We start from the raw sequence: 27734 nt of genomic DNA, 5'->3' as shown, positions 1-27734 counted from the left end.
CACTATGCGCGTGGTACGTTGTCATTTTCTTCAATCACACGCTTGTCAGCATTATCATGTTTGCACTAGTCATGTACTTTCGTCATCCATTGACGTCATGTAACACCAAATTTGGTATATGGAGAGCTAGCAAAGCAGCCGCGAGCGCATCACGAAGGACCCAATATACTCCAATGTAGCGTTGACGCGCGCGCACGCTGGGCATAGCGATGCTACGTTAGCAAAACGCGAGCACTCTATAGTCTGATGCCAGGCGCGACCAGCGTCCGTCGGTGCGGCCCGATGGCAACCGGCGTGAAATGCAGCATGTCGCATTTCGCGCCGATGCCATAGAGTAACATTACTCTATGCCGATGCGTTACCGAGACATCGTTGCGTCTCTCTCGTTTCGTGACAGAGGCATGCCGGACGCGCTGAAACGCGCATGCATCAAAGCAACGCAGCGCGGCGTACCTGTGAGTATATGGCAGTACCGGCGCCTGGTGAAGCAACGCCGGCGTGACGCGACAAAAGGAACGCCGGTGAGCACGCGCACCACGTCATGTTGAAATGTATTGGCGCCTTGACTGTGGCATGTAGTCATGTTCTCACATGACCCACATCTCATGATTATTCTGTTTCACCAGTCAGATACCTTCGTCATCCATTGGCGTTGCGTATTACCAAATTCGGCGTTTGTGAAGCTAGCGAAACGACCGCGAGCGCACCATGAGTATGGCATGTAGTCATGTTGTTACATGACACGCATGTCGTGATTATCATGTTCGGATGTGTAATTTACCTATGTCGTCCGTTCGCGTCACGTAATACCGAGTTTGGTACATATGAAGCTAGCGAAACGGCCACGAGCGCATCATAAGCGTAGAATGTAGTCATGTTGTTACATGACACGCATCTCATGTTTATCATGTTTGCACCAGTATCATACCTTTGCATCCATTCACGTCCCGTAATACAAAATGTGGTATAAGTGAAGCTAGCGAAACGGCCACCAGCGCATCATGAGCGTGGCATGTAGTCATTTTTTTAGATGACACGCATCTCATGTTTATCATGTTTGCACCAGTCACATACCTTCGTATCCATTCACATACCGTAATACCAAATTTGGTATATGTGACGCTAGCGAAACGGCCGCGAGCGCATCATGAGCATGGCATGTAATCGTGTTGTTACATGACACGCATGTCATTATTTTCGTGTTAGGGTCTGTCGCTAGCGTTCTCTGCAATCATGTCATACCATACCGATTTTGCGACATGTCATGTGAACAAAACCACCGCAAGAGCTTCAGGACCATGAAATGTAAATCATGACATTCATGACATACATGTCATGATTTTCATGTTATGACTAAACAGATATGTTCTTCATACATTGCCATACCAAGTTTGGTATCGATACCATTATCGAAATGGCCAGGAGAGCTAAAAGTGGGAAATGGCTAGATAGATAGATAGATAGATAGATAGATAGATAGATAGATAGATAGATAGATAGATAGATAGATAGATAGATAGATAGATAGATAGATAGATAGATAGATAGATAGATAGATAGATAGATAGATAGATAGATAGATAGATAGATAGATAGATAGATAGATAGATAGATAGATAGATAGATAGATACGCTCAAAGCCACCGAAGTTCGCTCAGAAATGCTTTGCATTTAAAAAGGCAAGTGCTTCTAACACTATGCTAAGACGACATGGTGGTGGCACCTGGACGTCGCTTTGCGTTCTACATCTTATCTCTTATCACCTCCGAGGCAGGCACGCATCTTTCTCCGGGGGCGCGCACGCCTTCCTTCGTTTTCTAAGATAACTGCCAGATGGCGCTCGTATTTAACGTGCATCGATGCACTCGTTTGCCTTCGCTGCACGGATTGAGACTCTTTAACTCAGCGCTTCCAGAATACAATTCACCGATTTTTTCGCGCACGATGGTCTTGCAACCATCGGGACGAGAGAACAAAACGATGGTCTTGCAAGTGGAGAGACTGAACAAAACATCAAATAAACGTTTTGTTCAGTCTCTCCACTTGCAAGACCATCGTTTTTAAATGACATTTGCAATAAAACATGCAGATACGGGGCGAATTTTTATGCTAATTTTGTCAGCATGTGGCGAAAACAGAGCAAGACCACTTGGTCATTGTATGAATTTAAAATCGGCATCACCCATTCGCAGACATCAGCAGTCATGCAGACACTACAAAATCAGGGCGTTGCCGAAGCGTATACAAACACCCTGGAAGAAACCTACAGTAAATCAACTGCCACCATTGTGCTTTATATAGAAAGCGACGAAATAGCAATAAGGAAGAGCGTAAAACAAGTGTAGACATTCTCCCCAATACTATTTACCACGTGCATACAGGAGGTTTCCAGAGACCTAAAATGGGAAAAGTTAATGATACGAGTTAGTGGAGAGTGTCTTAGTAGTATGTGCTTCGCCGATGACGTTGCATTGCTGAGTAGCTGAGGGGACGAATCGCAGTTCATTATTGCCGAGGTAGAAAAATAGAGCAGAAAAGTAGGTCTTAAAATTAGTCTGCAGAAAACGAAAGTAATGTACAACAACGTCGGAAGAAAACAACGCTTCGAGATAAGTATTAGTGCACTTGAAGTGGTGAAAGAGTAGGTCTACTTAGGACAGGAAGTAACCATTTATCCGAACCACGATATCGAAGTAATTAGAAGAAAAAGATTGGGGTGGAGTGCATTCGGCAAGCATTCTCAAACATGAATGGTGGATTGCCGCTATCCCTCAAGAGGAGGATATATAACAGCTGCATTTCACCGCTATTTACCTACAAAGCAATGGAAAGAAAAATGGTAGGTGTAACCTTAAGAGACAAGAAGAGAGCAGAGTGGATTAGGGAACAAACGGGGGTTAAGGATATCACAGTTGAATTAAAGAAGAGGAAATGGACATGGGCCGGGCATGTAGCACGTAGACAGGATAACCGCTGGTCATTAAGGGCAACTAACTGGATTCCTAGAGAAGGCAAGTGGGGTAGGGGAGACAGGGGGTTAGGTGGGCAGATGAGATTAAGTTTGCGGGTATAAATTGGCAGCAGCAAGAACAGCACCGGGTTAACTGGCAGAACATGGGAGAGGCCTTTGCCCTGCAGTGAACGTAGTCAGGCTGATGATGATGGTGATGATGATGATGATGATGATGATGATGACCTACAAAGCAGAAACGCAGAAGAATACAAAGAGGGTTCAACTTAAGTGGAGGACATCGCAGCTAGCAATGGAAAAGAAAATGGTAGGTGTAAAACTAATGCACAATAAGTGAGCAGATTGTATTACAGAACAAAGGGGTCTTAAGGACCTCATAGACGAAATCAAGAAAAGTGGTCATGGGCAGGGAACGTAGCACAAAGGCAAGATAACCGCTGGTTATTAAGGATCACAGATATGATTCCAGGATAATAGGCAAGCAGGTGAGGGGGAGAGAGAAACTTAGGTGGGCAGATGAAATTATGTAGTTTACGGGTATAAAGTTGCAGCAGCAAGCACACGACCAAGTTGACTGGCGGACCATGGGAGAGGCCTTTGTCCTGCAGTTGGTGTAGTCAGGCTGCTGGTGGTGGTGATTGTGTTCAATATGTTATGGCTGAAACACACTGTGCTTCGTTTGGCTGTAGCCGACCACTTTGTCGAAGGCACTATACACGTTACTTGACAAGGTCGTTCGACGTGTCGCATATCATATTCTAGGTGAAAAATGTTACTTTTTCTTCCTCGATACGAATGCCACCAAAAACTAATTGCACGCGCATTTCGAGTGTATTTAATTTTCTATATGCCCAAGTAGAACATTACTGACTGCACAAGAACGAAATATTGAATATCATGCTAATTAAAATTGGTGTCAGGAAGTCATACAACACAAAACAATACTTCATTTTCTTTCTTGCAATGTAATACTGATATCCTTATAATTATGGTATGTGAATTTCGCGCGCCAATATGCAGTGCATCATAATTAGTGACTCAAGAAGATATTTCCTCGTTCACAAAAAAAGTCCTAATCTGGAACTTGAACCCGGAACTAACGCTTCCTCAAACTGTTATTCCGCCTTCAGAGCACACTTGGATGTCTTTGATTGCATTGTCTCCTGGTTCGCTTCGTGATTAGTAGCATGAGAGAAGTTTTTTTTTCTTTGTCGTATTTGGACTCACTGTTTTGAAGTCAATACAGGAGAATCTGAAATACAACCGTGAAGAACAAGTAGTTCGAGGGATGAGTTAGACAAACTGGAGCTGCCGGCCCAACAATTGTTCGCTCTGAATACTGGCTTGATCTGCTGAAGCTCAGGCGGCGGGGATTTCTTGGTTTAAGTAGAAAGTGGGGAGTCATAATGTCTGCCAGTTTCATCCGCAGCTGTCATTCCCTGTGCTAAGTGCGCATGCACAAACGGGGCGATAATAAATAACGTGGAGTAACACAATGCTTATTGTGACCAACTTTGAAGCCTCCGATCAAAGGCGTTAGAAGTTTCATTTGGCATCCTTTGCACAGATCTTTCATACCTATTCTTAACGGTATCATTTCAATACTGTTTCTTTACCATATGTGGAATGATACAAAGCCACTTGCCTCTGTTTATTGCTAAATTGCGTAGTTCTTTCACGCAACAGCTGAATGTGAGGTTTATTAACGGCAAACGAAACAATCATGGTGAAATCAGACGTCATAACTCATGACGGCTTGTGAATGAGGTCTGGCCATATGATTAGATCATTTTTTATGCAATGGCTATTCTCTTTACGTACGGTGCCTCCATTAAGTAGACTGATATACTGCATCGAAATCCCTGAGCTGACATAATTGATGGCATGTTGGTACCTTTCTGCTATGGGGCATTCATCTAAAAAACTTTGCTATTCTTAATTAAGAAATATGTCCAAGATATTTCTAGCGTATTCGTTAGATTATAATAACAACAGTAAACCTCCTAGAATAGCCGAACTTTTTCTGATCAGCGTATAACGTAAACGAACACTAAACATTTTGCGTGCCTACAACGTAGAGTGCTTTCGTCGCTTGTCATGTCATGTCAATGAGGTGGCTGTTCCGGAGAAGGCAGAGGCTTGATGACGTCAATATTATGGAACATGGGGTGGTGTTGGAGATAACTATTCAACAAATGCTGTCATCTTCAAGGCAAGACCACTTGTGGAAATGTTCCCCTCAATAAAAATAAAGAAACACCACAGTCACCTTCCCTACTCATGTTACGCATAACCTTCATTTCCATGGGACGTGGAATCGACCGAAAAATTATTTATTTATTTATTTTTGAACGTCTGCACGTCTGCACGTAAAAGGTTGAAGCTTGGGGCACGAAAGAGATGCTCGTTCTAAGGGGCTTGTGGAGAAGACCAGAGGACTCCTCTTCCTCGAGGTGGAATGGTCGTAAGTGCGGCTGTGCAAATAGACGACCAGATCCATTGTCCTCATGAAAGCAGACCAAAAATACACCCATATCTGGTGAATCTGGTTGGGTGCGATTCGGGGTGACTGGTCAAACAACTCATACAGGACACCAGGCTGACGCCCGTGCGAACAATAAAATGTCCTTTATAGAACTGATTCAAAGGTGGAGCTTCTCCACAAGAGGTGTGCGGCCATACCTCAGGCTAGACAAACCAGGCACTTAAGGCTGCGTTACGAGCGTCGGTTTGCCTTGCTGGTGACAAAAGTTGGCCGGTCTTGGTTTGATGGTCTCTGCCCCACATTTTGTGAATGTGCCATGTGGTGGACGATGTACATTCCCAGGATCGTATGCAGGTGCTTGAGGTCGTTACGACGATTGCTACACACGTACGAGGGGCCACGTTTTGGCCCCATTCATAAAAGGCAAGTCGGGTGCGCAACCGAGACGGGGGCCCAAAAAGTGGAAACAAAACTGGACCTAGGTAATTGTGTGGAAATAGCAACTGTGCACGCAGCCTAATGGGTATTTTTCGCTTCCAGTTACTCCTTCATGTACAACAATACATTTGACACTTGTGATATACCCCTCTGCTCGCAGGTGGTGTACTTCAGCTCGAGTTGTCCTGAAAACGGCATAGTCTACTCCCCCCCCCCCCCCCCTTTCAGTGGCAGGCAATGCAGGTTGCCTGCGAGTGAGTGTATACATAATAAGGTCACGGAGAACGATGTAGCCTTTCTGCTATGCTCATAATGTCCAATGTATGACCAGGGGTCCAATATTAGTGACAGTTTATTCTTTAAGCCGTTGGACTGTAGTAGTGCCTGACTCGTAATCATGGCAAGCTATACCGGTGCCATCTGGTGTCTCAATGGTGCCTGCATATAGTTGAATGAATTCTTGTGCCAGCTTGTATGTCGTCCTCGCATGTCGTTTTTCGGCAGATTTACACCTCAGTTTATTCGCGCAACTCATATATTGGGCAGTGGCCTAGCATGCCCAAGGTCTATCATTTCCCATAGTGCGATAAGTTCACAGCTCGTAAAACTAATTACTTATCAGTCACTCAGCTTCCCACCGTGGTGGTCTAGTGGTTAAGGTTCTCGGCTGCTGAGGTGCTTGATAGCGGGATCTAATCCTGGCAGCGGCAGCTGCTTTTTTTTTAGAGGCGAAGCTCCTTATAACGGCCCCTTGCGTCCTCCGTAGTATGTAACGATTATAACATTTTGACCTCCAAGGTGGTGCCAGTGAGAGACTTCTTCTGTGCGTTGTTGAACAATAAAAAATAGTGCTCAATGTACATGTCAATGACTGCTAATGGGGAATGACAGATAGGAGCATTCGGCTTTTAGTTACCGCACAGGCTGTGATTACCATTAGCAGCCATTGGCATGTACATTGAGCACTATCTGACAGGAAAGGGTTGCTACGTTATACTCGCTGGGTGTAACCTCCTTAGCTTTAGAAAGGTTTAGTGAGCGTTGAGCCGCAGTGCCATGAATACAATGAACTTGTATATACCATGAATGAACTCGAGGTGGTTAAAAATGGGAAGTGGATACGAAGCGCAAGCCGTAAGAAAGTAAAAGCCGAATTCTCCGCCTCTCATTTCCCATTAGCCGCCATTGGCATGTACATTGAGCACTATCTGACTGAAAAAGTTTGCTACGTCATACTCGCTGGGCGTAACCTCCTTGGTTTTCGAAAGGTTTAGCGAGCGTTCGGCCGCAGTGCCATGAATACAGTGAACTAGTATATACCATGAACTCGAGGTGGTTAAAGGTGGGAAGTGGACCCGAAGCGCAAGCCGTAAGAAAGTGTGCGTGTGCCACCTCTCGTTTAGTCCTTGGAATGTCCGCTGGATGGCGGTGCTTCTATATGGGGAATATATGATGAAAAGATGCGAGATGGTGGTACTTGGAGTGTTGAATAGATGGACGAACGGACACATAGACAGATGCATGGATGGACGCATGAACGGACGCAGGGGCGGTTGCGTGGACGAACGCAGGGATGGACGCACGAACAGACGCACGCACGGACGGGCTGATGGACGCATGGACAGTCACACTGACGGACGCATGGACGGACGGAAGCAAGAACGAATGGACGGACAAATTCTTCGCCCCACTTTCCATCATTCACTCCGTGGATATGCTGCCATTTTTTTTTTTTTTTTTTGTAGAGGCGAGAACGCTGCAGGACCGTGTGCTCAGATATGATTGGTCGTTGAAGAACCCCAGGCGGTCGAAATTTCCGGACCCATCCCCCATGGCGTCTCTCATATATATATATGGTGTTTTGGCACGTTAAACCCCACATAGCAAATAATCAATTATCAGTCACTCGGAAAGCCAGATTTATTCATTTCGCGTATTCATATGACGTAAGTGTAACTTTAGCAAAATCATAGCGTATGATTTCACCTTTCACATATCGTCACTGCCTCGCTAGCTTATCGTTCTACCAAAATATCTTTTTTTCAGCGCTCTTCCCCAAGAACCTTACACTTGACGTCCAAATTCAGTGTGCACATCTATCCGCCTGCATCATTTGCACCAAATTTCGCGTCTACATGTATCTCTACTTTTTAATCTGCATTTTTTTAGGAGCGGAGGTCCTTAGGGTCAAGCCATGCCCGCCGTCTTTCGTGACAGGTGATGACGATGACGCTGATGACGATGAAATACAAACGCGTTCGAGACTACTCATTCTGTTTCTGCCATCATGGCACAGCAAATGCAAGATGCCCACTATACAGCATGACGATTACGCTGATGGCAATGAAGAACACGTGCGTTTCAAGAAAAAAAAAAGAAGATCGTGAAAGTGCTGTGACACGCGAAAGGCAAAGCGGCAACGACGACAAGCTCTTTCTGCGGAGTCAGAGCATGACACGAGGTGACTCAACGTCTCATTTTTTCTGATTACTCTCACCCTCATTTCTCACCCTATCACTCGGTCGATCAAACATCTCTCAAGAGAAATAAGGGTGTCTGATGGATCGTGCCATAAAAGCCTTTACCGCAAAAAGTACACATGCACTGTCAGCCGTGACGTTTCAGATGACGCACTGGAGCTTCTAAGGCTGATGTTGATGAGCAATCAACCACACTTTAACTAGGAAAATACTCATTAATAGCTTATCACCAACTTCATGTTTTTGTTTTTGTTTTTCAAGATAAAAGGTAAGCAAAACTGTACTATATATGTCTTCTTTTTTTCATTCAACCTTTATTGCGTATTCAACCTTTTTTGCGCAAGGTATTGCGTTAAAAAAGTACAAGGGAGTGTTGGTTATGAGATTTTAATCAACAGCTTTTTCGAAGTCCAGCCGGATTCAAGACGGAACACTTGCTTTGATGCATTTCTGAAAGAAAAGGAAACAACGTTTACGCTGTACATAAGCGGGGACAACGTGAACAGGGCCCTCAATGAGAGCTTAGTTTGGTTGGGTGAAGGGAGAAGAAGGAAAATGTGGCACACTTCTGGTTCCCTAAGCTTCTTTTCACTACAGAGCCAAGGGGAAAGATCATTGTTACGACGGGCGCTTCCCTCTTTGAACCTTCATATGCATAAATCTCCCATTTAGTTTTACGGTGAGGCTTAGTACCTCCCGTTGGAAAGCACCTCCCGTTGGCAATATTTCGTGGCGTAAGCCCCAAACACCAAGTTAAATGGCCCCTCCCTTCCAGCAGACGCTTGTGCACTGTGTTAGCAGATGTATGTGCTCGTTGCGTTTTCGTCTTGCACGCTAAGTGAGGGCTTCGCAAACAAAGAATGGCAAGCTGGCAAACTCGTTCGCTGTTAAGTCGAGCCCAACTGCAACGCCACAACTGAATTTGGACCTCTGGGTGGTTTAGGAACACTTTAACAATTAAAAGCGAACGACATGTCTTCTTTTGCAATCAGGCGTACAGCATAGACTTCAATATTCGTTTCAATAGAAAACACAAAAGCATTAAAACTGAACTGCTGTATTATAAGGTGCTAGTGAACTATGGAAGCACCCTCCCACGCGTTCCTGATATATGTTAAGCTGTAGCTGTTTTGAGCTTCATACGAAAGCTCTGAAGGAAGTCAAACGGCCCTTTGTTCTCCCCACTTGTGTTTGAGGAAAGAGAGACCAGCCTAGAAACTCATTCAGATCCCTATAAGGTGGCCATTGGTAGGCTAAAAAAAATAATGACACCAGAAAGCATGATTACAATGCCCAACGAAAGGAACCAATTCCCCTCAAAAGTAATCGCAGCCTACCACAGTGACCACAAAGTGATTACCGCTATCATTACTGTAAAGTACTAATAAACATCCTCTCACTCACGAGGTGTTGTTTGGGGTACAGATTCAATAGAGGCGGAAATGTTGTAAGCCCGTGTGCTCAGATTTGGGTGCACGTTAAAGAACCCCAGGTGGTCGAAATTTTCCGGAGCCTTCCATTACGGCGTCTCTCGTAATCATATGGTGGTTTTGGGACGTTAAACCCCACATATCAATCAATCAATCGATCAATCGCGGTACAGCTTCATTGGAAATTCATCCTCGCAAGGCGAGATGGCGGCCAATTTTTTTAAGGCCAGTCACTTAATCATCAAGCAGGCCTTTTCAAATATTATAACTTCCTCTTTCTCACTAAGGACTACGCTATACAACATTCCGCCTGAATACGCAGAACAAATGCTGCATTTCCTTCAGGACGAAGGGGGTTGCTAAGCAGCTTTACTACTTTCCATGGTTTCTCATGTTTTATCATGCAAACATGACAATTTTGATAGCTTGAAGAAAAACCATGCGCATCTTTTTATTTCATTTTCTTTGACGCTAAGGACCACCAGAAAGAACAAGAAAATGGCGCATAAAAGCTATGTTTTGCTTGTACTGTTAATATTCAATTCCAAAATTGGGCCGAAACAACATATTGTGAGTGCTGATTGCTGAGACCTGCCGGGGAACTAGGCTATAAGGGTATGAAAAGGCTAGACTTGTCCAGCCAACCCATCACAATGGCTGAATTTGCAGCCTCACGGGAGGACGTTCCCACAGAGACGAAGACGAAATGTCAAATTTCTGGGTGCCATTACAGGTGGTCCGCATTACTTTTTCAAGTAGTGATCTAAGAAACTCAGTATCGAAGTTTACTGCCTCGCGAGTGGATCACCGCAAAAACTTCTAGAGTCCGTCAAGAACATGCGGAGTTACAGGGATTGGTCTAGCACATTATTAGCTTTGTTCTCTCGTCCCGACGTGTGCACTGGAAGCTACGCAAGGATGGATGGCAAGGGGGAAGGAAGCTACGTCAAAGAGTGTCATGACCTAGTGAGCACGCGAACTCTTTCCCGTGGTGATATGTGTGAGCGAGTGTGGCTCACTGTGTAAGCTGAGAGGACAATGGAGCCTGTGGCAAGACACGTAGCTGATAAGATCGCTGCTCTTGATTTATGTCGTTTATTGCGTAGAGTTTCTTAAAATTAACTTGAGGAGACTCTGGCGCTGCGATCATTCAGCGACCAAGGGAATGATGGGTAGTACACGGATTTGCCTAGCCTTCGTACTTGCGGGCAGCGAATCGCACTTGCGGCTTCGTTTATTGCTGCTTTCGGTATCGTTTTTATGGAAAAAACGATTTTTTTTTTACTTTGTGACCTGATTCGAAATGGTAAGCCTAAAAAAATAAGGTTGTGTAGTGCAACCGCTGAACATTTACTGATTTTCGTTTTGATAGGAAACAGCTCCAAGCCACATGGACACACATTGAGGCAGAAGTAGGCCAGAAGTACGAATATTAGACAAATACGTGTACTATCCGTCAATCCCGTGCTCGCTGAAGCACCGTGCGTTGCAGCTGCCACAGACACTAGCGCCATGATATCCCTCTAGCGTATATTAGAAAACTCTATGGTTTATTGGCCAGGAATGCGCTACGTGCACTATTCGACGTCAAACAGCAGGTGCCCATAGATTCGAAGAGAGTGAACACATGCCCCTGTAGTAAAAGGAAGTCTCAGAAAACGGCAGCTTGCGAGCTGCACTTGTGAACGTTCCTTGTCGCGGACGACCACAACGTTTGGCAGACCTGTTCATGGCACTGTCTGGTTTCTGCGGGATGTGCTCTTTTTTTTCCCACCTAACCTATTCTGGTGCATGGTTCATTACCTCTTTAATTAGATGCACTTGTAGGATACACAGGCGCTATAATTTATCCGAAGCTTCTTGCTACGGCTTGCAGTTACAACTGCTAACGAAGGTCTCCAGCTACCTACGAAATTGCTAATGAAGGTTTCAAGCTACCTCAGGTATGAATAAAATACACGTGGCATGATCAACGGAGTAACCTGGAACATGCAGATGATACTCACTCCGATATTGTCAAGGATCCTCCTTTCATCGTGTGTCATTCCGTTGGATTTCTGCAGATAGACAGTGTTGTATACGTCATGCACCATTGTGTGCAAGCGCGCCTTTTATGCATACTCATATAACGTCGTTGCTACCTTGTAGCACTACAAAAGCTAGAATTCTCGAGTTTTAAAAGATAAAAACAGTGTGAAAACAGTTACAAAAAGTGCATTATTTCAATACAAGTACCCATTGTATAGCTGTGGCTGCAAAATATCATACCACGTGACAGTGTTCCGAAGTGTTAACAGTACTAAGAAAGTTTTATTTCTTTTCGTACAGTTACAGGGGACAAAGCAAGCAAAAAAGACTGAAATGGTTCTAGGAGATTTCCCCTCCTGAGAAAAAAGGATGGCTTTTGTTTTTCGCTATAGCTCGCCATGGTTTAAGTGCTTACATACGTGCGTTCAAATAAGGCTTCAGTGTAATAACAAATGTGGGCACTACCAGAAGTCAAAACGAAACGTAAGCTACAATGGTCAGTGTGAACTATAGGATTAACAATGCAACGAGGTGTGAAATGCACACAAAATGGACTGAAACACCTTACCATGAATTCCTGTAATTTTTCAGTGAAGCACTGTTTCATCTGAGGGGTAATAAGATGGCAGATTGAATTATTTTGGAAAATGTTGAAATTTCATAGGTTGAACTTTCACAGTCGTTATTGAATACAAGCATTAAATACGTTGTTATGTAATTGCCTACGCAGAGAGCTCTTGCCAGACTTTGCTGCATAGTTGTAAAGGTGGCTGTAAAATGTGAACTAAGAATAACACGTACCACAAATCAACCAGGAATGCCTTGAGAAAAACAACTTGGTATGAGCTAGCACCTAAATGTACTGAGCGCAGTATTCTGAACATGATCCGCTGATGACTAAAAAGACCTGTGGTGTATCCGTCTTAAGTCTAATGCACCCAATTTTACTTCAACTCAAGTCTAATGCTGACTGCGAAATCTCTGTCTTATATTTGAGAACAAAAGAAAACAGTAATCTTGGATAATTTTCACAAGGTCTTCACGGAGTGTAACACTAGTTGCTGCACAACATTTTGAATGTCACTGATATAATTTCGTGTACATGAAGATGTAAAGCGTGCATGTGTTATACCATAACAAGGGAACAGCAGCAAAATTAGTAGAAAGAAACGTGAGTGTATGGTTAGCATCCTTTATATTTTTATTTCTGTCAATTTACTACGACAATGCCTTCTAACTTACTGTTGTGAACGTGTTATCGCTGGTTTTATTTCGACGCGACTAAAAAATGTGATGCTTATGTATATAATCAACTCCTAGAACTTGTGATAACTGGATAATTAACTAGTAAAAGTTTGAATGCACAGTCATGTACTCATATTTTCTCAATATAATTGTCATCTTCTACTAAATTAACAGATTATTCGTCCTACAAATACGTTGCACAACCCTCACTGCGACTGTTAAATAAGTTTAGGGGTTATTTACTTCGCCCACGTACGTGTTATTGTCCGGGGAAAAATTGTAGCATAAGCTGCACGGGCCGAGGTTGAGCGTTTTTGCGTGGTTTATCAAAAGCCATGCTGTGCAGCCCAAGAAACAGTGACGTCACACGGCGCACAGCCGGCTCCATGAAGAAGACCTAGAAGGTCCCGGAGTGACGTGTGACTAGTTCGCTGGTGCTTGATTTGCGTGAGCTCACTCACTAGTCCGTCTGTCCGTGCATCCGTCCGTCCTTCTGTATGTAGCTCACGCTACGTATATCGTGGCATAGCCGAGCTAAGCCACTGCTAAGCTTTTCATTTTGCTTTTGTTTTCTTTTTCTGGTTCCTCATCATGTAACTTTAGAAGCATGCAAAAATCATACACATCGTCATGAAGTCATGACGTGGTTGAAGGCGAGAGACTGAATGGACAGATGAAACTGTTTATTTGGGCAAACCTGTGCCCGGTAAACGGAAAGTCGGGTTACAGTAGCACACTTGCACTAATAGCGGTGAATGCAGCGTCAGCCATCGATGAACTGACAAGCGGCGATGCGTGTCGGCATTTATACCCTTGCGATCGAATATTCTAGCGTTATCGCTAGCGGCAACGTAGATTCTAGAATAATCTGTGACGTTCCCGAAGTGGGCGTAATCTTGACAAAAATGATCTACTAAAGCCTCGAAGCTTCTCGAACATCATAGGCGCGGTTTGCGCTGAACTTATACTATAACGTAACGGGGTGATAACAAAACTTGGGGAAAGGAACGTGGCAATATTGGCTAACGGTTTATGATGCTCTAAATCTTTAGAAATTTCTTGTGAAATTCGGGTACTCACTGCAAGTATTTTTGCTGGAGCTTCCATTATGTCTTTGATCCTACCGGCACATTCAGTCATGGTCGGGATGATACCGCTGGTGAGCTATTCGTGAAAGAAAATACAGCCAGGTAAGACATTCAATTGTTCTTTGGCATGCACCACAGTGTTCAAGTCAGGAACTACATGTTAAACAAAAATCAGAGAACATCCATCATGCTTTGGGGAGCCTTCTTGCACCTTACCATTTTGTGCAAGTATGGAGAATGCGCAACTTATGTGTTACCACAAAGCAGTAAAATATCATATGGCTAATAGGTTGGCTAATCGCCACGTATAGAACGGCAATTTGTCATGTGTGATCTTTTTCGCTATCTTCCTGCCCTGAAACAATGTATCTTGAAATTATAGTTTGATTTAGAGGAACGATATGAACGTACACTATGCGATGGGCAAAAGTTCACAGCGTGAAACGTACGGAGCAGTGCCTCCCGGTAGATCAAGCTCAAAATTCACATATCAGTGACGCGGCAATGAAATAACATATATAGATGTATTCACTGTTCTTACAATTACCCGCCCTAACACCGGGGCACAAAAAGAAAGAAAGGGCGAAGTGTACACTAATTCTCCCAAGACATCAAACAGTGAAACTTTATGATTCGGGAGTCTAATCTGTCAACGATTCTCACCGCAGAGAGGTTCGCGTAAAACCCAAGACAGTCACAGACACGACACGGATGTCCAAGCTACAGGAACGAACTCGGGCTGAAACAAAGTGTTCACACCTCTCATATATCTACGGACACGTCATCATTAGCGTAGAACATCCATCCCCTCGGGAACCTTTCGCAGCTGCAGTTGCTGTTCCCGTTCCCGAATATTCACTCGCAGCCATTTGTTTGGCTTCTTTATTTTTTTAGTGTAACAGGGAAATTTATCCAATTTTTGAGGCCCACAACCGTTTATGAGGATGATATCGTTTTCCTGTCATATGTTTTACGTCCATCTTTAACTGTTTCACTGTTAAGTTTCGCCGCAAGGGCGAAGCAATGAATGTGACAACAACTGGAATATTAAGCGAAGAAAGACTAGCAGCAAACTTTTTGGCACCTTATCTCGCGTAACTGAACAAAAGCCGCCGGTTTAAGAGAACATGGCCGCTGCTTCGAGCGAGGTGATTTTGGGGCTGTGGGTTGTCTCAGTGCGATGAAAGCTGTGAGAGCGCAACACGTAAACGAGCCGCCTAGTGATGACTGTCGAGATAGCTTACGTGACTTCGCCCTTGCGAGCAAAGTTCGCAGTTGCTGCAGATTTTATGGTATATTTCGTGCAAATGCCGCAGGTGCCTTTGCGATGTGAATGTGCAAATCGCTGTCGCAAAGAGACACATGCTGACTCTATGAATGAACATTATGAGGGAATATTCTACACTCCAGAACAGAAAAAAAAGAATGAAGGAGCACTGGAGAAAAGCGCCTAACTTGCTATCAGTGGTGCATATGTGTCTAGAACTTTCTTTCATAACTCTGTACCAAATAGTCCCGCAACAAGTATCTCCATTAGTAAATATTTACTTTGGATGGCACCGCGTGAGTGGGTTGTCATGTTGACTGCCTCAACTTTGTCCACGAGATTTGATCTCTCTGGTTAGACATGTACCAGCGCTCACCTTTTTCATTACCTCCTCTCTGATTCCTCCGGTCATATTAAGGCATTCACGAGCGCTCTCGATCTTCTCGACCAATGTTTCAGCCTTTGCTTTGTCACGAACAAAGTCATTCACCATGTCCTTAAGCTGGTCGATGATGGTGTCCACTGCGTCATATGAAATAATGGCGCTGTAAAGTTGTTTTAGCACAAATTAAAATTGAAATGACCAAGAAACAATCGCAATGTTTGCTGTCATGTCATTGCAGCTACTTTCATGCGACATCATATGAGAGGACATTTTCGAGGTCGAGAAGGGGAAGAGTAAAACGAGATGCCTGTTTCTACTAGTCGTTGTCCTTTCGTAGCTTTCATCCCACCATTTTGTGACGCAGCTCTTGATTCTGGTAGAACCAACAGCTTGGCTAGTTGATTACATGTCTCATGTACACACATATACAAACACACACACACGCACGTGTGTGTCTGTTTGTGTGTACACGAGACATTAAATGAGACATGCACACACACACACACACATATTCACTCACATGTGTGTGTGTGTGTGTGTGCGCGCGCGCGCGTGTGTGTGTGTATGTGTGTGTGTGTGCGTGTGTGTGTGTGTGTGTGTGCGTGCACTTCCGTGCGCGCGTGCGTGTGTGCATGGGCGTTCAGTGCAATATATATTTGGTTGTTTTCTTTCTCTACTCCCGCAAAATTCTAATGCGGCTTGTAAAACGATTATATTCAATGTTGTCCCTACGTACACCGAGCCCAAGCTTGTTACGTCATCCTGGGAATGAGTTTTTATGCCATTGTTGTTGCTTTGCTGCATAAGCACGTTATCGTCTACCAGAGTGGCTTTCGTTCGTTCATCGTACCTTCGACTCCTTATCATTCAGAAATTTTACGGACTTTTTTTAATAGGAATGCATTTCTTAGTTGAGACGTGTCAGGCGTCCGGTGGCGTCTACGCGCCGGCCCGCGTTATCTCTCTGCTCTCACTCCCTCTTCCATAGCAAAAGCTGCGGGCGCCCACGCTTATCCTCGACCCTACAAACCGGAGCAGGTAGTGGGGGCGGAGTAGCGTAGAGAGAGTGGAGAGGAGGAGCACACTCTGGCTTGTGAGGGCGCTTGCATCGTGGCAGCTCGGGGGAGCTCCCACGTGCGTGAAGGGAGTGCAGGAGAAGGTAGGTGAGTGCTTCGCCGCTCCTTCTCTAGCCGTTCGCTCGCTTTCCTCCATGCACTCCACTCTCCCGTACCGTCGCTCGTTCGCATATATAAATGGAGTGAAGCGCACGCCTCACTCTCGACCTTTCGCTGGCTGATAAATGTGTAAGTGGTCGTGGTACAAATCCTCCTCTTGTCTTCAATTTACGCCATTAAAATTACGACGCCATGTACTCTGGGTGCAAGAAATGCGTTCGCATTTCCTCACGATTTCCTTCGGGAGATTGGAGCAAATTTTAGCGGCGAAGCTCCACTTAAACTAAACTTGCGCTGCGTCAGGCGTAGCCGGCCACATGGACAGACATACGGACGGATGGATGGACAGACACCCAGACAGACGGACGGACGCTTTGCACTACTCATCAGCCTTTACTCCGTGGTTAGAAGGGCAAGAGTGGGGGCTAGTTGGTTGAACATTGTTGAGACTCACACCGCGCTGGAATTAAACACACAAATAAAAGACACACTGAAGCACAGGTAGGACACACACGAGCGCGAACTAACAACTGTTTATTCGATGGAAATGTGACACACACATATATAGGTTGAAAGGAGAGAAAAAGAAGAAAAAGAAAGAGCGTGAACATGCGCACTGCCCACCAAGATAAAGCGCCCATCAGTGCTAATCAAATCCAGCCTTGTCAACTATCTAAAATGTCTACGTAAAAAAGTATATTCATTGTTTGACAAATGAATAGATGGCACACTAACACATTTGTCCTCACCAAACCTGCGCATCATGAAAGCTTCAATGATTTCTCTTTCCCTTTTGTCTTCTGATCTGGATAAAACAATGGTCTTTTCAAAGTTCGGCTTACATTGACACTTCATGCAATGGGTAGCTAAGTTACTGGGGTGACTGATTTGCTTGCAGTTATAATCATGCTCGCGTAAACGTGAGTTAAGGCACCTACCAGTTTGCCCAACGTACCAATTTCCGCAAGGCAAAGGAGTACCATATACAACATTTGTTTCACATGGAACAAATTTGTTAACATGCCTAACCGAACATATGTGGTTGTTCCCTTGGTTGCCGCTGTTTACTTGGTGACAAAGCGAAATTAATTTGTGAGGTGCCGTAAAGGTCATGGGTATGCCATGCCTACTTGCAATTTTTTTCAGTCCATGCGAAATGCCGTGAACGTAAGGCATAACAATAGGCCTCTCCTCTGGCTTCTCTTTTATTCCTACGTTCGTGTTGTGCGTGCTGCCGATGGTTTTTAAAAGCCTCTCGGCCAAGGCTGTGATTAAGGCATCAGGGTAATCACTGTCCCTAAGTCTATCAATCTGTTATGTTTCCTTCAATCTATTATGTTTCCCTAGGTCGAAATGTGCCAACATAAAACCCGAAGTTTTTGTCGCGATGTTTAAAACAACATTTCGTGGTCTTGATTTCACTTACGAGTTGCCCACAAGTTCTGGCATAAAGTTTTTAGACATCATGATTTCGCAAGGTGAGGGACACATGTGCTGGGAATATGACGTTAGAGGTGATAAAAGTTTGTTAAGCTACAGCTCGGGTCACTCCAAGCTTGTGAAAAGAAGTGTTGCATATGCGTGCATGTTAAACAGCTGCCAAAAGTCGTGTGACCACATGGTTGCACGTAGTTTGATGAAGCAGATTGATAGACTTAGGGACAGTGATTACCCTGATGCCTTAATCACAGCCTTGGCCGAGAGGCTTTTAAAAACCATCGGCAGCACGCACAACACGAACGTAGGAATAAAAGAGAAGCCAGAGGAGAGGCCTATTGTTATGCCTTACGTTCACGGCATTTCGCATGGACTGAAAAAAATTGCAAGTAGGCATGGCATACCCATGACCTTTACGGCACCTCACAAATTAATTTCGCTTTGTCACCAAGTAAACAGCGGCAACCAAGGGAACAACCACATATGTTCGGTTAGGCATGTTAACAAATTTGTTCCATGTGAAACAAATGTTGTATATGGTACTCCTTTGCCTTGCGGAAATTGGTACGTTGGGCAAACTGGTAGGTGCCTTAACTCACGTTTACGCGAGCATGATTATAACTGCAAGCAAATCAGTCACCCCAGTAACTTAGCTACCCATTGCATGAAGTGTCAATGTAAGCCGAACTTTGAAAAGACCATTGTTTTATCCAGATCAGAAGACAAAAGGGAAAGAGAAATCATTGAAGCTTTCATGATGCGCAGGTTTGGTGAGGACAAATGTGTTAGTGTGCCATCTATTCATTTGTCAAACAATGAATATACTTTTTTACGTAGACATTTTAGATAGTTGACAAGGCTGGATTTGATTAGCACTGATGGGCGCTTTATCTTGGTGGGCAGTGCGCATGTTCACGCTCTTTCTTTTTCTTCTTTTTCTCTCCTTTCAACCTATATATGTGTGTGTCACATTTCCATCGAATAAACAGTTGTTAGTTCGCGCTCGTGTGTGTCCTACCTGTGCTTCAGTGTGTCTTTTATTTGTGTGTTTAATTCCAGCGCGGTGTGAGTCTCAACAACTTTACTCCGTGGATATGCTGTGAATTTTTTAACACGAAAGTGTTTTCTGCCGGTGTCCATCAATACTTCATTGACGTATTTCTGCCGCGCATATGAAGTCGTAAAACTAACGCTACTATATAAGAAAAAAGAATCGTTCGAAAAAAAAATTGCCCGCAGCTTCCCTCGGGACAACACTGAGGAGGGTGCGGAGCATATAATTGGTTAACGGGGTGTTAAAGTGCGACTTACTTGGGTCGATGGCTAAATTGGTTAACGTGGTTGTGAAATGGGGTGTTAAATTGCGACTTACTTGGGTCGATGGCTAAATTGGTTAACGTGGTTGTAGGAGGGGGTGTTAAATGAGTGAACACGTACACACGTATGCGAAAGGGCGGCGCTGGTCGAAGGGACGTCGATCATTGTGTTTGTGGATTCGTTGGAATTCATTTCACCGCGACCTTGGACGTCGACGCGCCGTACAAACCAACCGACGAGCGGCAACTGAGCGAGCGCCGACCCTGAGTATATATACAGCTCGACGGCGCATGCACTGTCAGCTGTTGAATGTTCTCGAAGCGCGACGCCACATGCGCGTCCACTGGAGAATCAGGAGAATTGTAGATGTCGAACGCGGTGTGTAGAGGAGGAAGGGTGCACAGATGGTGGAGGAGTGAAGCGCGCGCGGTGTGTAGAGGAGGAAGGGATGCACAGATGGTGGAAGAGTGGGCGACGGCGCGACGGCGCATGCGCGCGCGTCAGCTGTCGAATGTTCGAGAAGCATTGCGGACGGCGCGGACGGCGCGGACGGCGCACTACAAGGCGCGAGTATAAGATGCTTCCGCATCTAAAATTCACACCATTTCCCAAAGAATACCGCGATGGCAGCAGCAGCGTTGCGCACGGACGCAATCGGCGTTCTTCACTCGCGCCTCGTCGGTGTCGTTGATCTTCCACTGCTGATGCTTGCGTTCAGCTTCCCTGGCTCGTGTCTCGTCGGTCTTGAAGGCGTGACGTCGCCATTCGCAGACGTGATCGGCTTCGCCAACCCTCGCAACGCTGGTGACAACCAGGCTGGGCCTAATCGCTTTGGCGGATATTTCGGCGGGCGAAGGAGCGTCGTCTTCCAACGTCCTTGTTAACGAGCCGAAAGAGTGTTGCCACTTGATATGCGCTCGAGCGTTTCGAGTGATATAGTGGGTGAGGCGAGAGAGAGGAGCCACGTACAGACATCAACGTGCTCATTTGGTGCACAAACTGAGAAATCAGTGCTGTAGCGAGAGGTGGTAGCTTCAGGTGTGGCGGGCGAAAGGAGGAGGCGGCAGCTGCGGGCGCTACGGCGAGTGCGTGGTAGGCGAGGCGCAGAGCGACATCAGCGCGCACTGCGAGGGTAGCGTGACTTCAACGCGCAGCTACAGCGTTACTTGCTTACACCGCTCCAACACCTGTTACAAGGTGAGAGCATTGCCGCGCGTTCATACAGATACACGGGGGGACAGTGTTACACAGGCTAGTGAAAGAGCTGCTTCACATATGAAATTTCTCTTGCTTGGCGTTGAACCTCTCACTCCTTGAGTAACTACGACAAGCGCCTGGTGCTCTACCGACTGATCCATTGAGGCATTTGTAGAGAGGTGTACAAATGCACTTTATATCTTTCATACATTCTCTCTCACTGCCTGCTCTCTTTTGATAAAATGGGACGATGCTGCCGCCTGTGAGTGCTCAATAGAATTAATGCGGCATCACACAGTTGAAGCATGGCGTCCAAGATTGCGTGCCGGTGCGCAGCCTTGGATGCCATCGTAATAACTTCTCGATAGCAATGAGAAGTCTTGACCGAGCGTGCATCATAGAGTCGCCGACGCAGTTATGCGCTTTGCCTTTCGTTTCGTGTTAGCGCATGACAGCTCATTGTTGAAGTCGTGGAGCTTCAAAATTCACCAATGATGGTTCACCACCGACTACTTCGAGTGTGAGAGCAATGCCTTATTGAATAAAACTGCTCTAGGAACTACTGCAGAAAGGCAACGATGTCGACGGGCAAATGCGGTAGCTTAGCGGATCGCAAATGAGTTCAGAAGGACGTGGATTTAGAACGCCGGCACATGTTCCCAGATCAAGCTACGAACCTCGGCGTCCCACTTTGCTGAATCGCAGTATGCGCGAGCACTAGCCTAGGTTTCAGCAGCACACACCGTGGTGTTTCCATAACTTACCATTTTTGAAGACGCACGTATCGAGCAGCAGTATGTAATGGGAGATTGTTTTGATATCAACCTTGTGCGTGATTCACGGTAGGCTATGTTCAGGTGTACGCTAAAAACTTCAGTTACCACAACGGGTAACTCATTACCATGGGTGGTAGTCGTCGCGATGGAGACGTTTTACTAGACGTGAACGTGGCTGTGTTCACGTTAAACGGTGCTATTGCTTCAAAACTCTTGTAAAAACTGTACAAGCTCTCATATATCACTACACAATAAGCACTTCTATGAAGACATGTTTCACTTTCGTGTGATACCGATTCCTATGACGGAGAGATCAGCCATGGTATTCCCTTGTTATTTAACATAATATTTGTATACGGTGAATATATATACCTTGCTTCCAAGTCACAAATGGGAAAATGCTGCGGGTCACATACAACGAAATAGATCGTAGAAAATGCTCCAAGAAACGCAGTGTGGAAGCATATTCAAAGACAAATTTTTGCATCATTGTTTACCGTATGATTGCACATTTCCCCTTAATACTGGAAACTGCGATTAAGATACGACCGCCCAGACGCAATACGTTTTTCACAATCAGTCGGGCTTCAGAAGCATGCGTTATTCCTTGTCGATATCTATTTTTGTAGCTTATCGCAAAGGACGGCGTATAGCACACTTAGGCGCAAACTGCTAGGACTTCCAGACAATCCCCGAATGGCACATGTTGTTAAAATGTAGCCAGTGTTTATTTTCGTCTGTAGGGCAAATTATTTTGTTCTGTGCAAGCACCGGGCACACACATTCTGGCATTTCTATAGCCAATAAATTCCGCAAAAAAAGGTTTTTATATTTATGTATACACAGTCGTAAGAAATATGAGGGGGACACTGGAATTACCTGCTAACGCCATAGCAGCGAAACGCGGATGGCGAGCGCAAAACTAAATGCTGAGACAAAAAAGTATCTAATAAAGTTTAGCACGTAGTATTCATATATGTACATTGCCGGCAATCGCTGATTAAAAGAGAACGTCATGTTTCCTTATATATTGCCCCTGACAGCATGCACCCACAAGGTTACTAAATTTAACAGCGGTGGAAAATGATATTCCTTCAAGAGGTTGATTTAGGACAGTGTTCTGCAAGCATTGATTTCTTCCTGTCTATATAAAAAATGGAATAGGGGTCAATACCTCTCTGTCTCCAAATTATCTGGATAAAAGTGAGGGTCGCATGGTCGTTTACAAATGAAAAAATCACCAACCTGTCATTGGTTCCTCAGTGGTACTTTGAGCTGCAACGAAGCTGATGCATAGCATCGCAACAAGTACCACAACTAGACCCATGATGCTCAAGTCAGTGAGAGTATTCAATTATTCGTAAACTGATCACTGGTTCAAGTTAACGTAAACTCCTTGCCGTACCTCAAAGTACGCTCCAGGTGGGGCTTGTTCCTCGTGTGGCGTCATGTACATCACCACTCGCTTTTTATAGAACATTTCTAAGTTATTCTCGTTTCAGCTGCACCCACATCCGCAGTCACACCTCCGCGACGCGCCCACTGAAAGGCGTACAATTCCATTAGGGGCACCATGCCAAGTGTGAACAAGCGCCACTTTTTTAGTGCTTGTTTGCCCCTCTTCTTTTCTTTTTTGAATACGCGGCATTGTGGGCGCATTGTTCAGTTATTTGCGTGCTCTTACATCACCAGAATTCTGTGTGGCGAAGCAAATACTCTCACGGCCATTGCCATAGTATCAGCTGTCCAATTGTGCTACGGCAGTCAGAGGCGCTCACACCATGGTCGCTACATGCAAAGAAACAAGTATTTAGTGTCCACGCTTGCACATAGCCTGAATGTATTGACGTGGCATGCGTCGGGCATAGATCTTCAATGAAGGCAAGTACACCGAAGGTAACAAGTGCAACTGTTTCGACGTGAAGGTAATATCACGTGAGCTACAGATAATTACACATTTTCTTTCAGTATTTCACTTGTCGTACAACATTCTGTTTCCCCAACACGCTCCTTGGTGGCCTCGTGCTAAGTATAAACAATGGCTAGAAAATAGAGAAGCACCTATCTTTCCACATCACTGACTCTTACGTCAAACATTCTATCGGACAAAAGTGCTATCATCTGTAATACTGATCTGTTTAAAGCAAGGAATTGCTTGTTTAAAAAGAATGGTTAAAATCACCTCTATCTGTAAAGATATATCACTTCACCACATTTTCAGTTTTTATTGTATTAAGTAGCGACTCAACAGCTCTGACAACCCCATTACATATATAAAATAATAAATAGGAGTACTTCATAAACTCTTGATAGGATATGAATGTATATATATATATATATATATATATATATATTGTAAGATGGCGTCGAGTACACTCAAGACTCTCCTTTATTGACCCGAGTATGAGCCCCACAACCTAAACTTGACTGGTGATGATGTAATGCACAGATGAAAATATGGGACGCATAAATAATGCTCACACTTATTTTCCCCGCGCACTTGAGCGGCCGGCCCGGCCGAGACTTAGGCGGGAAAGGTACGGCGCACAAAGGGTTTAAGACGTGAAACGTGGACTATCTCGGAGGCACGTTAACGATGGTCCGAGGAACCCTCGACGGGAGTGACAAGGTAATTGACAGGAGATGTTCGTTCACAAACAACGTAAGGTCCTACAAAGCGAGACTGAAACTTTTCACACAATCCGGGTGTGCGAACAGGCGTCCAAAGTAGTACTTCATCTCCAGGATGGAAGGTGACGTCTCGACGAAAGCTGTCATAGCGTTGCTTGCGGTCTTGTTGACTGGCCTCCGTGTTGAGTTGAGCACGTTGCCGGGCCTCAGCAAGCCTGGAGACGAAATGTTCTGGCGTAGTCGTCGACGTTTTTGACATTGCATTGAAGAAAGAGGCGTGAATGGTGAATGTTGGCGCACGACCATAGACGAGGAAGAAAGGTGAATACCCGGTGGTTCGTTGAACAGCGGTGTTGTGTGCAAATGTTACGAACGGCAAGATATGGTCCCAATTATCGTGGTTCGGTCTGATGTACATGGATATCATGTCGATTAGAGTATGGTGGAATCGCTCTGTCAGCCCATTTGTCTGCGGGTGGTAAGCGGACGTGGTCTTATGAACTGTGCCACAAGTTTTTAGAATTTCGTCCAGAATTGTCGACATGAAGGCCTTTCCTCGGTCACTTAACAACGTGCGAGGTGCACCATGACGCAACACAATGGCTTCTAAAAAGAAGGCGGCAACGTCTGAGGCGGAGCTAGTGCGTAGAGGAGCGGTCTCCGCGTATCGTGTGAGGTGGTCGACGGCTGTGACGATCCAGCGGTGGCCCGCTGACGTTACGGGAAGTGGCCCGACGAGGTCTATTCCGACAACGGCAAACGGTGTGTCGGGACATGGAATGGGTTGTAATAAGCCAGCAGGAGCTGAAGTTGGTCGTTTCCGGCGTTGACAAAGTGCGCAAGAAGCGATATAATTAGCCACAAAGGTGGAAAGACCAGGCCAGAAGAAACGGCTCCTAACGCGGCTGTAGGTCTTTTGAAATCCCAAGTGTCCAGCTGACGGTTCGTCGTGCAATGCTTCGAGAACTTGTTTTCGCAGCGAACGGGGAAGTACTGGCACCCACCGATGCCCATCCGCATTGTAAGTATAGTGCTGCAGGACATTGTTCTCTAGCTTGAACAGCCGTAGCTGACGACGTAGTCTGGCATTAGGTGGAGAAGGCGAGCCATTCAAGTATCCGATGATGCGGTTACAGTAGGGGTCGTCACGTTGGTACGCGGCAAACTGGGCGCTGTTGTTTAAAGGTAGCGACCCAGCAACTGCCAGGGGTGATAACGTGAGTGAAGAGGAAGCCGCTTGATCACCTGAGGGGCATTCAGGATGCGTGGTTGGAGGTGAAAGTGACAGAGGGCAGCGAGAGAGAGCGTCAGCATCCTGATGCTGTTTGCCGGATCTGTACACAACGTCAAAAGTGTATTCTTGCAAACGCAGTATCCAGCGACCGAGGCACCCAGACAAATTCTTCAGCGAGGGCAACCAGCATAGGGCATGGTGGTCGGTAACCACAGTGAAGTGGCGTCCATACAGATAAGGTCGAAATTTCTGGATGGCCCAAACGACAGCGAGACATTCCTGCTCTGTTATCGAGTAGTTCTGCTCTGCAGGTGTTAGTGCACGGCTGGCATACGCAACTACTCTCTCACGTGAAGTGTCGTCGCGCTGGAGGAGGACAGCACCGATTCCGTGGCCGCTGGCATCTGTGTGCAGGAAAGTGGGTGCACTCTCATCAAAGTGACGGAGGACGGGGTCTGATGTCAAAGCACGCTTAAGGGCTTGGAAAGCACACTCGCACTCGTCAGTCCACGTGAAATCCGTCCCTGACGTCAGAAGCTTGTGTAACGGCCCCGCAATGGCAGCAAAGTGACGGATGAAGCGGCGAAAGTAAGACGCCAGGCCCATGAAACTTCGCAATTGTTTTTGATTGTGCGGACATGGAAAACTAATTACGGCAGCAACCTTGTCGGGGTCGGGTCGAACGCCGTCTTTGCTCACAAGGTGACCCAATACTTTGATGCTTGTGCTGGCGAAGTGGCACTTTTTTGTATTGAGCTGTAGGCCAGCGTTCGAAATGCACGTTAGAACTTCGTCCAATCGCTTAAGGTGCCGAGAAAAAGTAGATGAATAAATGACGATGTCGTCTAAATAACATAAACAGGTTTTCCATTTGAGACCACGTAAGACGGTATCTATCATGCGCTCGAATGTTGCTGGAGCGTTGCATAAGCCAAAGGGCATGACGTTAAATTCGTAAAGCCCGTCAGGCGTCGCAAACGCTGTTTTCTCCTTGTCTGCTTCGCGCATACGTATTTGCCAATACCCGCATCGGAGGTCGAGGCTGGAGAAATATTCTGCGCCTTGTAGGGAGTCCAGGGCATCATCTATGCGTGGCAACGGATATACGTCTTTTTTCGTGATCTTATTGAGCACTCTGTAATCAACACAAAAGCGGACAGAGCCATCCTTTTTCCGGACCAACACTACAGGAGACGACCAGGAGCTGGATGAAGGTCGAATAATATCCCGTTTGAGCATGTCGGCGACGTTCTCCTCAATGATTTGCCGTTCTGCCGAAGAGAGACGGTATGGGCGGCGGCGTACAATGTAGCTGCCTTCGGTTTCGATGCTGTGCTCTGCAACGGAGGTGCGGCCCAGAACTTTGCAATGTACATCAAACGAAAGGCTGTGCTTTTGGAGAAGGTCTAAGAGGTCTCTCTTTTGCTCGGCAGTGAGGTGAGGACTTATGGTGTCATTTAAGGTAACAGTGGTAGTCTTGATATCAGTAGTAGCAGACAAAGGCGGTGATTCTGCGTGAAGGGGAACCAGCGAAAAGGGCTCACTGTCAGCAAAGCAGCTCACAGCAGTGCCCTGGGGCAGCATCACTGGCGAAGAAGTTGGATTCAAGGCGGTTACCAATGCTTTACCGTCGTTAAACCACACACAGCCGGGTGCTATAGTAAGCCCTGCAGGTTTGGAGCGAACTGATGGAGCTATGAACACGTCACCATTAACTATAGTATCCGAAGCGATCGTTAGAAGTTGTTCATCTCCTGGCGAAATGAAACAGTCAGTGGCAGCAACTAAACGGAAGCTGTATGGATCGACATCCGATGAACTCTCAGTAGCTGACATTTGAATGACTCGCTGACGACACGATATGAAAGCTGATGCTGAAGAAAGGAAGTCCCATCCTAAAATTACTGTGTGAGTGCACAAAGGAAGTACAAGAAACTGAATGTGGTGAAGGATGCCATCTATGAAAACGCGGACTGTGCAAACACTTGAAGGCTGAATAGGGACTCCATCTGCGCAACGAAGGGGAGGACCATCGTAGGGCGTCCTAACTTTCTTCAAGCGGGTACAAAAGTCTGCACGAATTACGGAAAGTGATGCGCCTGTGTCCACCAGTGCCTCTGTCTGTATACCTTCAACATACACCAATAAAA

The 27734-nt window shown here is 45.5% G+C and overlaps 1 protein-coding gene across 2 annotated transcripts in view; it reads right to left on the bottom strand.

Moving 5' to 3' along the window:
* Nucleotides 1–8666: 8666 nt before the first annotated feature.
* The window catches only part of LOC119172129 (uncharacterized), a 108763-nt gene continuing 89695 nt past the window's right edge, over nucleotides 8667–27734 (bottom strand). The window contains exons 1-6 of one of the 2 annotated variants that reach the window (XM_037423135.2): nucleotides 22965–23152; nucleotides 15809–15954; nucleotides 14158–14241; nucleotides 12401–12439; nucleotides 11811–11861; nucleotides 8667–8824 (exon numbers count right to left, since the gene is read on the bottom strand). In XM_037423135.2, coding sequence (XP_037279032.1) covers nucleotides 8795–8824; nucleotides 11811–11861; nucleotides 12401–12439; nucleotides 14158–14241; nucleotides 15809–15954; nucleotides 22965–23046 — 432 coding nt within the window. In that variant the 5' untranslated portion in view covers nucleotides 23047–23152 and the 3' untranslated portion in view covers nucleotides 8667–8794. Of the gene's footprint in view, nucleotides 8825–11810; nucleotides 11862–12400; nucleotides 12440–14157; nucleotides 14242–15808; nucleotides 15955–22964; nucleotides 23153–27734 lie in introns of those variants that run through there. The other variant, XM_075893079.1, reaches the window with a different exon arrangement.

This window comes from Rhipicephalus microplus, chromosome 4 (assembly GCF_043290135.1).
Source record: "Rhipicephalus microplus isolate Deutch F79 chromosome 4, USDA_Rmic, whole genome shotgun sequence".
Taxonomy (NCBI): Eukaryota; Metazoa; Arthropoda; class Arachnida; order Ixodida; family Ixodidae; genus Rhipicephalus; species Rhipicephalus microplus.
The sequence above is the reverse complement of the archived record's forward strand: the minus strand, read 5'-3'. Positions and strand labels throughout refer to the sequence as shown.